The sequence below is a fragment of the Salvelinus alpinus genome, chromosome 5 (genome assembly GCF_045679555.1).
Source record: "Salvelinus alpinus chromosome 5, SLU_Salpinus.1, whole genome shotgun sequence".
NCBI lineage: Eukaryota > Metazoa > Chordata > Actinopteri > Salmoniformes > Salmonidae > Salvelinus > Salvelinus alpinus.
Genome location: NC_092090.1, coordinates 1,240,952 through 1,253,399, shown reverse-complemented (window position 1 = coordinate 1,253,399; position 12,448 = coordinate 1,240,952). Strand labels below are relative to the sequence as shown.

The 12,448-nt window shown below is 42.2% G+C and overlaps 1 protein-coding gene across 1 annotated transcript in view; it reads left to right on the top strand.

The window, feature by feature from the left end:
• The window catches only part of LOC139575135 (solute carrier organic anion transporter family member 3A1-like), a 51,624-nt gene that overhangs the window by 26,063 nt on the left and 13,113 nt on the right, over window positions 1–12,448 (top strand). The window contains exons 3-6 of the mRNA XM_071400138.1: window positions 19–117; window positions 6,318–6,590; window positions 6,755–6,919; window positions 7,976–8,174. Of these exons, the coding sequence (XP_071256239.1) occupies window positions 19–117; window positions 6,318–6,590; window positions 6,755–6,919; window positions 7,976–8,174 (736 nt within the window). The remainder of the gene's footprint in view (window positions 1–18; window positions 118–6,317; window positions 6,591–6,754; window positions 6,920–7,975; window positions 8,175–12,448) is intronic.

Sequence of the window (12,448 nt, the reverse complement as noted above, 5' to 3'; positions counted from 1 at the left end):
GTCTGTGTTTCTCTTTAGGGATAGTTTTTTCCACGCTGGTGTTTGGCCCAGCCTGTGGCTTCATATTAGGATCCCTCTGCACCAAAGTCTATGTGGACGCTGTCTTCATCGACACAAGTCAGTACCTATTACCTAGTAATATGTCCAGAGTTGGTGTCAATTCTACATCAATTCCAGTCAATTCCAAAAGGAGGCCGAATTCCAAATGTTCCCAATTGAAAAGTGTTGAACAGAATTGGAATAGGAATTTCAGAGTACTTCCTAATATTGACTGGAATTGAAATGGAATTGATCCCAACACTGACCATGTCTTTAGTACAGTAATGTGGCATTGTACTGCAACGTATTGATCATTTGAAGTATATGGAAGTGATCCCTGTGTCAAAACATGTTTAACACACATGCAAGCATAGCCTACTTGGTATGTCTCCCATTCAGACAACAATATGGTACAATACACACCACAACTTCTCCACCTCTCAACTTCTGGCTGCATTCTCCACCATATGTTGCACTGCGTCTCTTTTTCCCTTGGTTTCTACTGCTGTGTGACAAAAACAGTGTTCCTTCTGGAGTCTCTGCTGTATATATCACCATCTTTGTTTCCCCTGGAGTCTGCTGTATATACAGTGGGGAGAACAAGTATTTGATACACTGCCGATTTTGCAGGTTTTCCTACTTACAAAGCATGTAGAGGTCTGTAATTTTTATCATAGGTACACTTCAACTGTGAGAGACGGAATCTAAAACAAACATCCAGAAAATCACATTGTATGATTTTTAAGTAATTCATTTGCATTTTATTGCATGACATAAGTATTTGATACATCAGAAAAGCAGTACTTAATATTTGGTACAGAAACCTTTGTTTGCAATTACAGAGATCATACGTTTCCTGTAGTTCTTGACCAGGTTTGCACACACTGCAGCAGGGATGGGCGTCTCTCACAGTTGAAGTGTACCTATGATAAAAATGACAGACCTCTACATGCTTTGTATTTAGGAAAACCTGCAAAATCGGCAGTGTATCAAATACTTGTTCTCCCCACTGTATATAATCTTTGTTCCCCCTGGAGTCTCTGCTGTGTATATATAATCTTTGTTCCCCCTGGAATCTGCTGTATATATATAATCTTTGTTCCCCTGGAGTCTCTGCTGTGTATATATAATCTTTGTTCCCCTGGAGTCTCTGCTGTGTATATATAATCTTTGTTCCCCCTGGAGTCTCTGCTGTGTATATATAATCTTTGTTCCCCCTGGAGTCTCTGCTGTGTATATATAATCTTTGTTCCCCCTGGAGTCTCTGCTGTGTATATATAATCTTTGTTCCCCCTGGAGTCTCTGCTGTGTATATATAATCTTTGTTCCCCCTGGAGTCTCTGCTGTGTATATATAATCTTTGTTCCCCCTGGAGTCTGCTGTGTATATATAATCTTTGTTCCCCCTGGAGTCTCTGCTGTGTATATATATAATCTTTGTTCCCCTGGAGTCTCTGCTGTGTATATATAATCTTTGTTCCCCTGGAGTCTCTGCTGTGTATATATAATCTTTGTTCCCCCTGGAGTCTCTGCTGTGTATATATAATCTTTGTTCCCCCTGGAGTCTCTGCTGTGTATATATAATCTTTGTTCCCCCTGGAGTCTGCTGTGTATATATAATCTTTGTTCCCCCTGGAGTCTCTGATGTGTATATATAATCTTACATTTTTGAGAGGGCCAAGAGACCTGAGGTAGTGTTTAAGCATATCCTGAAGGTAGGGAGGGGCAGTTCCTCTCGCTGTTCTGTAGGTAAGCACCATGGTCTTGTAGTGGATGTGAGCATCAACTGGAATTCTGGATAAGTTGCAGGGGTTTGATGGCACAAATGAGCAGCCCAGCCAACAGCGAGTTGCAGTAGTCCAGAAGGGAGATGACAAGTTCCTGGATTAGGACCTGCGCCGCTCACTGTGTGAGGTAGGGTCGTACTCTACGGATGTTGTACAGCATGAATCTGCAGGAGCGAGTCACTGCTTTAATGTTTACAGAGAATGACAGGGTGTTGTCCAGGGTCCCGCCAAGGTTCTTTGCACTCTGGGAGGGTGACACTGTGGAGTTGTCAACCATGATGGAGAGGTCTTTGACTGGACAGGCCTTCTCTGGGATGTAGAGCAGCTCTGTCGAGGTTGAGCTTGAGGTGGTGGGCCGACATCCAAGCTGAGATATCTGCCAGGCACGCAGAGATGCGTGTTGCCACCTGGGTGTCAGAAGGGGGAAGGAGAAAAGTAGTTGAGTGTCATCCTCATAGCATCCTCATTGGGACGGCAGCGTAGCCTAGTGGTTAGAGTGTTGGACAAGTAACCGAAAGGTTGCCAGATCGAATCCCCGAGCCAACAAGGTACAAATCTGTCGTTCTGCCACTGAACAAGGCAGTTAACCCACTGTTCCTAGGCCGTCATTGAAAATAAGAATTTGTTCTTAACTGACTTGCCTAGTTAAATAAAGGTAAAATAAAATTTTAAATACAAATAAAAATAGCAGTGATAGGAGAGACCATATGAGAAAATGAGGATATGACAGAGCTGAGTGACTTGGTGTATAGAGAGAAGAGGAGAGGAGAGGTCCATCCTCATAGCAGTGATAGGAGAGACCATGTGAGGATATGACAGAGCTGACTGAGTTGATGTATGAAGAGGAGAGGTCCATCCTCTTAGCAGTGATAGGAGAGACCATGTGAGGATATGACAGAGCTGACTGAGTTGATCTATAGAGAGAAGAAGAGAGGACCTAGAACTGAACCCTAGGTGACACCAGTAGTGAGAGTATGTGGTGCAGACATAGATAATCTCCACGTCACCTGGTAGGAACGTAGAGAGGATCCACGTCACCTGGTAGGAACGTAGAGAGGATCCACGTCACCTGGTAGGAATGTAGAGAGGATCCACGTCACCTGGTAGGAACGTAGAGAGGATCCATGTCACCTGGTAGGAACGTAGAGAGGATCCATGTCACCTGGTAGGAACGTAGAGAGGATCCACGTCTGCACCACTTACAGGAAAAGAAGGAATGCAGATCTGAAGTTTTATAGAAAGAAGGGATACCGGTCTGTAGTTTTATAGGAATAAGGGATACAGGTCTGTAGTTTTATAGGTAGAAGGGATACAGGTCTGTAGTTTTATAGGTAGAAGGGATACAGGTCTGTAGTTTTATAGAAAGAAGGGATACAGGGTCTGTAGTTTTATAGAAAGAAGGGATACAGGTCTGTAGTTTTATAGAAAGAAGGGATACAGGTCTGTAGTTTTATAGAAAGAAGGGATACAGGTCTGTAGTTTTATAGAAAGAAGGGGTACAGGTCTGTAGTTTTATAGAAAGAAGGGGTACAGGTCTGTAGTTTTATAGAAAGAAAAGAAAGAAGGGATACAGGTCTGTAGTTTTATAGAAAGAAGGGATACAGGTCTGTAGTTTTATAGAAAGAAGGGATACAGGTCTGTAGTTTTATAGAAAGAAGGGATACAGGTCTGTAGTTTTATAGAAAGAAAAGAAAGAAGGGATACAGGTCTGTAGTTTTATAGAAAGAAGGGATACAGGTCTGTAGTTTTATAGAAAGAAGGGATACAGGTCTGTAGTTTTATAGAAAGAAGGGATACAGGTCTGTAGTTTTATAGAAAGAAGGGATACAGGTCTGTAGTTTTATAGAAAGAAAAGAAAGAAGGGATACAGGTCTGTAGTTTTATAGAAAGAAGGGATACCGGTCTGTAGTTTTATAGAAAGAAGTGATACAGGTCTGTAGTTTTATAGAAGGATGGGATACAGGTCTGTAGTTTTATAGGAAGAAGGGATACAGGTCTGTAGTTTTATAGGAAGAAGGGATACAGGTCTGTAGTTTTATAGGAAGAAGTGATACAGATCTGTAGTTTTATAGGAAGAAGGGATACAGGTCTGTAGTTTTATAGAAATAAGGGATACAGGTCTGTAGTTTTATAGGAAGAAGGGATACGGGTCTGTAGTTTTATAGGAAGAAGGGATACGGGTCTGTAGTTTTATAGAAAGAAGGGATACAGGTCTGTAGTTTTATAGAAAGAAGGGATACAGGTCTGTAGTTTTATAGAAATAAGGGGTCTGTAGTTTTATAGGAAGAAGGGATACATGTCTGTAGTTTTATAGAAAGAAGGGATACAGGTCTGTAGTTTTGTAGAAAGAAGTGATACAGGTCTGTAGTTTATAGGAAGAAGGGATACAGGGTCTGTAGTTTTATAGGAAGAAGGGGTACAGGTCTGTAGTTTTATAGGAAGAAGGGATACAGGTCTGTAGTTTTATAGGTAGAAGGGATACAGGTCTGTAGTTTTATAGAAAGAAGGGATACAGGTCTGTAGTTTATAGGAAGAAGGGATACCGGTCTGTAGTTTTATAGGAAGAAGGGATACAGGTCTGTAGTTTTATAGGTAGAAGGGATACAGGGTCTGTAGTTTTATAGAAAGAAGGGATACAGGTCTGTAGTTTTGTAGAAAGAAGGGATACAGGTCTGTAGTTTATAGGAAGAAGGGATACCGGTCTGTAGTTTTATAGGAAGAAGGGATACAGGTCTGTAGTTTTATAGGTAGAAGGGATACAGGGTCTGTAGTTTTATAGAAAGAAGGGATACAGGTCTGTAGTTTTATAGGTAGACGGGATACATGTCTGTAGTTTTATAGAAAGAAGGGATACAGGTCTGTAGTTTTATAGAAAGAAGGGATACAGGTCTGTAGTTTTATAGGAAGAAGGGATACAGGTCTGTAGTTTTATAGAAAGAAGGGATACATGTCTGTAGTTTTATAGAAAGAAGGGATACAGGTCTGTAGTTTTATAGAACGAAGGGATACAGGTCTGTAGTTTTATAGGAAGAAGGGATACAGGTCTGTAGTTTTATAGGAAGAAGGGATACAGGTCTGTAGTTTTATAGAAAGAAGGGATACATGTCTGTAGTTTTATAGGAAGAAGGGATACAGGTCTGTAGTTTTATAGGAAGAAGGGATACAGGTCTGTAGTTTTATAGAAAGAAGGGATACATGTCTGTAGTTTTATAGGAAGAAGGGATACAGGTCTGTAGTTTTATAGGAAGAAGGGATACATGTCTGTAGTTTTATAGATAGAAGGATACAGGTCTGTAGTTTGTTTGTTTTTGTAGTTTGTAGTCTGTTTAGTTGTTGAGTGTTGGTTTCTTGAGGAGGGGAGTGACTCAGGACATTTTGAAGTCAGAGGGGATTCAGCCAGTGGTATTCTTGACTGTGTTATATGTGTTTAACCTGGTATCCTGTGTTATATGTGTTTAACCTGGTACCCTGACTGTGTTATATGTGTTTAACCTGGTATCCTGTGTTATATGTGTTTAACCTGGTATCCTGTGTTATATGTGTTTAACCTGGTATCCTGTGTTATATGTGTTTAACCTGGTACCCTGACTGTGTTATATGTGTTTAACCTGGTATCCTGTGTTATATGTGTTTAACCTGGTATCCTGTGTTATATGTGTTTAACCTGGTATCCTGACTGTGTTATATGTGTTTAACCTGGTATCCTGTGTTATATGTGTTTAACCTGGTATCCTGTGTTATATGTGTTTAACCTGGTATCCTGTGGTATATGTGTTTAACCTGGTATCCTGACCGTGTTATATGTGTATAACCTGGTATCCTGTGTTATATGTGTTTAACCTGGTATCCTGTGTTATATGTGTTTAACCTGGTATCCTGACTGTGTTATATGTGTTTAACCTGGTATCCTGTGTTAAAGGTGTTTAACCTGGTATCCTGTGTTAAATGTGTTTAACCTGGTATCCTGACTGTGTTATATGTGTTTAACCTGGTATCCTGTGTTATATGTGTTTAACCTGGTATCCTGTGTTATATGTGTTTAACCTGGTATCCTGACTGTGTTATATGTATTTAACCTGGTATCCTGTGTTAAAGGTGTTTAACCTGGTATCCTGTGTTATAGGTGTTTAACCTGGTATCCTGTGTTATATGTGTTTAACCTGGTATCCTGTGTTATATGTGTTTATCCTGGTATCCTGTGTTATATGTGTTTAACCTGGTATCCTGTGTTATATGTGTTTAACCTGGTATCCTGTGTTAAATGTGTTTAACCTGGTATCCTGTGTTAAAGGTGTTTAACCTGGTATCCTGTGTTATGTGTTTAACCTGGTATCCTGTGTTAAAGGTGTTTAACCTGGTATCCTGTGTTAAAGGTGTTTAACCTGGTATCCTGTGTTAAAGGTGTTTAACCTGGTATCCTGTGTTAAATGTGTTTAACCTGGTATCCTGTGTTAAAGGTGTCTGGTGCTGTGTTTTCTACCTGTGTTGCCAGGTAAACTGGACATCGGCCCTGACGACCCCAGGTGGATTGGTGCTTGGTGGGGCGGCTTCTTGCTCTGCGGTGCCTTACTCTTCATCTCCTCCCTCTTCATGTTCGGCTTCCCCCAGTCCCTGAATGAGCAGGATGTGGACAGTGGGGGGGAGAGTGAACAGGCCATGTTTCCCCCCTCCCTGTCCAGGGACTACGAGAGGAACAAACCCACTAATGGGGGGATCCATGGCTTCCAGGCCAGTAGTGGACTGACCTGCTGCGAGCACATGAGAGGTGAGATCTACTGTCATAGAATAATATGACAATGGCAGCGATGTTGGTCTGGGGAGAGGTCTGTTAATTAACAGACTGGTGGTAATGTATACGGTACACATGTCAAATACATACAAGATATTATGTTGTGATGTACACAGTTTCCATCACCCCCCCCCTTACAGTCATCCCCAAGGTGACCAAGCACCTCCTCTCCAACCCTGTGTTTACCTGCATCTCTCTGGCTGCCTGTATGGAGATCGCTGTGGTAGCAGGCTTCGCTACCTTCCTAGGGAAGTACATGGAACAGCAGTTCAACCTCACCACTTCCTCAGCCAATCAGCTGCTAGGTGATAATGCTAATCACTACATCCAAACCAGAGCATAATAAAACATGGGACTTCTATAGTGGTTTTCAATGACACTGTGGCCTTTCCTTTCTTCATTCACAGTCTTCTCCCTAACCCTAGTCCTAACACTATCCTCTATCCTATAGTGGTTTTCAATGACCCTGTGGCCTTTCCTTTCTTCATTCACAGTCTTCTCCCTAACCCTAGTCCTAACACTATCCTCTATCCTTCCTACCATAACCCCTGTCCTCTGTCTCTCCCTAACCCTAGTCCTAACACTATCCTCTATCCTTCCAACCATAACCCCTGTCCTCTGTCTCTCCCTAACCCTAGTCCTAACACTATCCTCTATCCTTCCAACCATAACCCCTGTCCTCTGTCTCTCCCTAACCCTAGTCCTAACACTATCCTCTATCCTTCCAACCATAACCCCTGTCCTCTGTCTCTCCCTAACCCTAGTCCTAACACTATCCTCCAACCATAACCCCTGTCCTCTGTCTCTCCCTAACCCTAGTCCTAACACTATCCTTCCAACCATAACCCCTGTCCTCTGTCTCTCCCTAACCCTAGTCCTAACACTATCCTTCCTACCATAACCCCTGTCCTCTGTCTCTCCCTAACCCTAGTCCTACCACTATCCTTCCTACCATAACCCCTGTCCTCTGTCTCTCCCTAACCCTAGTCCTAACACTATCCTCTATCCTTCCAACCATAACCCCTGTCCTCTGTCTCTCCCTAACCCTAGTCCTAACACTATCCTTCTAACCATAACCCCTGTCCTCTGTCTCTCCCTAACCCTAGTCCTACCACTATCCTCTATCCTCCCATAACCCCTGTCCTCTGTCTCTCCCTAACCCTAGTCCTAACACTATCCTTCCTACCATAACCCCTGTCCTCTGTCTCTCCCTAACCCTAGTCCTAACACTATCCTTCCTACCATAACCCCTGTCCTCTGTCTCTCCCTAACCCTAGTCCTAACTTCTACATACCTGTCCTCTGTATCTCTCCCTAGTAACCTCCTGCTAGCCATACTACCTCTGTCCTCTCCCTCCATAGGTATGACAGCCATTCCGTGTGCGTGTCTGGGTATCTTCCTGGGTGGTCTCTTGGTGAAGAAGTTAGACCTGTCAGCTTTAGGGGCCATCCGTATGGCCATGGGGGTCAACCTCGTCTCCACCGCTTGTTACGTCTCCTTCCTCTTCCTCGGCTGTGACACCGGCCCTGTCGCCGGGGTGACTGTCGCCTACGGCAACGCGTGAGTGACCTACCGTATCACTGTTAGCGCATTCAACAATGTTACCTAGTTGTCCCTCACCGTCACCTACAGAACATCTAATTGGCCACACGTGCTGAATACAACAGGTGTAGAATTTACAGTGAAATGCTTACTTACGAGCCCATTCCCAACAGTGCAGTTAAACATTAAGACAAATATTAGCTAAATAAAAAAGGAAATAGTAAAACAATAAAAAAAATGACATGACTATATACAGGAAGTACCAGGTAATACCATGGCTATATACAGGGAGTACCAGGTAATACCATGGCTATATAGAGGAAGTACCAGGTAATACCATGGCTATATACAGGAAGTACCAGGTAATACCATGGCTATATACAGGGAGTACCAGGTAATACCATGGCTATATACAGGAAGTACCAGGTAATACCATGGCTATATACAGGGAGTACCAGGTAATAACATGACTATATACAGGGATTACCAGGTAATACCATGGCTATATACATGGAGTACCAGGTAATAACATGGCTATATACAGGGATTACCAGGTAATACCATGGCTATATACAGGGATTACCAGGTAATAACATGGCTATATACAGGGATTACCAGGTAATACCATGGCTATATACATGGAGTACCAGGTAATAACATGGCTATATACAGGGAGTACCAGGTAATACCATGGCTATATACAGGGAGTACCAGGTAATAACATGGCTATATACAGGGAGTACCAGGTAATAACATGGCTATATACAGGGAGTACCAGGTAATAACATGGCTATATACAGGGAGTACCAGGTAATAACATGGCTATATACAGGGAGTACCAGGTAATAACATGGCTATATACAGGGAGTACCAGGTAATAACATGGCTATATACAGGGATTACCAGGTAATAACATGGCTATATACAGTGAGTACCAGGTAATAACATGGCTATATACAGGGAGTACCAGGTAATACCATGGCTATATACAGGGAGTACCAGGTAATAACATGGCTATATACAGGGAGTACCAGGTAATAACATGGCTATATACAGGGATTACCAGGTAATAACATGGCTATATACAGTGAGTACCAGGTAATAACATGGCTATATACAGGGAGTACCAGGTAATAACATGGCTATATACATGGAGTACCAGGTAATAACATGGCTATATATAGGGAGTACCAGTACCAGGCCACGCAGTCGTGGGTGAACATGGAGGGGACTAAGCATGCACCCCTGAGGGTGGTGGATATGTTGTTGCCTAGCCTCACCACCTGGGGGCGGCCCGTCAGGAAGACCAGGATCCATTTGCAGAGGGAGGTGTTTAGTCCCAGGGTCCTTAGCTTAGTGATGAGCTTGGAGGGCACTATGGTGTTGAACGTTGAGCTGTAGTCAGTGAACAGCATTCTCACATAGGTGTTCCTTTTGTCCAGGTGGGAAAGGGCAGTGTGGAGTACAATAGAGATTGCGTCATCTGTGGATCTGTTGGGGCGGTATGCAAATTGGAGTGGGCCCAGAGTGTCTGGGATGATGGTGTTGATGTGAGTCATGACCAGCCTTTCAAAGCATTTCATGTCTACAGATATGAGTGCTACGGGTCAGTAGTCATTTAGACATCTTGCCGTGGTGGTCGTAGGCACAGGGACTATGGTGGTCTGCTTTAAACATGTAGATATTACAGACTGGGTCAGGGAGAGGTTGAACATGTCAGTGAAGACACTTACCAGCTGGTCAGCGCATTCTCTGAGTACGCATCCTGGTAATCCACCTGGCCCTGCAGCCTTGTGAATGTTGACCTGTTTCAATGTCTTACTCACATCGGCTTCGGAGAGCGTGATAATACAGTCGTCCGAAACAGCTGGTGCTCTCGCGCATGCTTCAGTGTTGCTTGCCTCGAATCGATTATAGAAGGCATTTTGCATCTGGTAGGGTCACATCACAGGCAAGCTCTCGGCTGACAGTAGTTGTTGAGTTGTAGCCTCGGTAGGTGCCTCTCTCTGACTGTTTCTGCGTTCAACGATGTTCACGAGGCCTAGATTCAATAAGATCAAGCGTTAACCGGCGTTGGCCGACATCCGCATAGCTGATGTTTTGGCGGTGTTGGAGGTGGAACTGTGGTGTGAGCTGACAAATAGGTGAGCGGCTGCTCTGTCATAAAACCACTCCCTTATTATCTCTACCGTAGTTAGAAGTTCAAAATGATGACAGAAAGTGTAGCCTCTAAAGATGATAGAAAGTGTAGCCTCTATAGATGATCGTGTAGCCTCTATAGATGATAGAAAGTGTAGCCTCTATAGATGATAGAAAGTGTAGCCTCTATAGATGATAGAAAGTGTAGCCTCTATAGATGATAGAAAGTGTAGCCTCTATAGATGATCGTGTAGCCTCTATAGATGATAGAAAGTGTAGCCTCTATAGATGATAGAAAGTGTAGCCTCTATAGATGATAGAAAGTGTAGCCTCTATAGATGATAGAAAGTGTAGCCTCTATAGATGATAGAAAGTGTAGCCTCTATAGATGATAGAAAGTGTAGCCTCTATAGATGATCGTGTAGCCTCTATAGATGATAGAAAGTGTAGCCTCTATAGATGATAGAAAGTGTAGCCTCTATAGATGATAGAAAGTGTAGCCTCTATAGATGATAGTGTAGCCTCTATAGATGATAGAAAGTGTAGCCTCTACAGATGATAGATAGTGTAGCCTCTATAGATGATAGAAAGTGTAGCCTCTATAGATGATAGAAAGTGTAGCCTCTATAGATGATAGAAAGTGTAGCCTCTATAGATGATAGAAAGTGTAGCCTCTATAGGTGATAGAAAGTGTAGCCTCTATAGATGATAGAAAGTGTAGCCTCTATAGATGATAGAACGTGTAGCCTCTATAGATGATATAAAGTGTAGCCTCTATAGATGATAGAAAGTGTAGCCTCTATAGATGATAGTGTGTAGCCTCTATAGGTGAAAGTGTAGCCTCTATAGATGATAGAAAGTGTAGCCTCTATAGATGATAGAAAGTGTAGCCTCTATAGATGATAGAAAGTGTAGCCTCTATAGATGATAGAAAGTGTAGCCTCTATAGATGATAGAAAGTGTAGCCTCTATAGATGATAGATAGTGTAGTCTCTATAGATGATAGAAAGTGTAGCCTCTATAGGTGATAGTGTAGCCTCTATAGATGATAGATAGTGTAGCCTCTATAGATGATAGTGTAGCCTCTATAGATGATAGAAAGTGTAGCCTCTATAGATGATAGAAAGTGTAGCCTCTATAGATGATAGAAAGTGTAGCCTCTATAGATGATAGAAAGTGTAGCCTCTATAGATGATAGAAAGTGTAGCCTCTATAGATGATAGATAGTGTAGCCTCTATAGATGATAGATAGTGTAGCCTCTATAGGTGATAGATAGTGTAGCCTCTATAGATGATAGAAAGTGTAGCCTCTATAGATGATAGATAGTGTAGCCTCTATAGATGATAGAAAGTGTAGCCTCTATAGATGATAGAAAGTGTAGCCTCTATAGATGATAGAAAGTGTAGCCTCTATAGATGATAGAAAGTGTAGCCTCTATAGATGATAGATAGTGTAGCCTCTATAGATGATAGAAAGTGTAGCCTCTATAGATGATAGAAAGTGTAGCCTCTATAGATGATAGAAAGTGTAGCCTCTATAGATGATGGAAAGTGTAGCCTCTATAGATGATAGAAAGTGTAGCCTCTATAGATGATAGAAAGTGTAGCCTCTATAGATGATAGATAGTGTAGCCTCTATAGATGATAGAAAGTGTAGCCTCTATAGATGATAGAAAGTGTAGCCTCTATAGGTGATAGATAGTGTAGCCTCTATAGATGATAGAAAGTGTAGCCTCTATAGGTGATAGATAGTGTAGCCTCTATAGATGATAGAAAGTGTAGCCTCTATAGGTGATAGATAGTGTAGCGCCTATAGATGATAGAAAGTGTAGCCTCTATAGGTGATAGGTAGTGTAGCCTCTATAGATGATAGAAAGTGTAGCCTCTATAGATGATAGAAAGTGTAGCCTCTATAGGTGATAGATAGTGTAGCCTCTATAGATGATAGAAAGTGTAGCCTCTATAGATGATAGAACGTGTAGCCTCTATAGATGATATATAGTGTAGCCTCTATAGATGATAGAAAGTGTAGCCTCTATAGGTGATAGTGTAGCCTCTATAGATGATAGATAGTGTAGCCTCTATAGATGATAGTGTAGCCTCTATAGATGATAGTGTAGCCTCTATAGATGATAGAAAGTGTAGCCTCTATA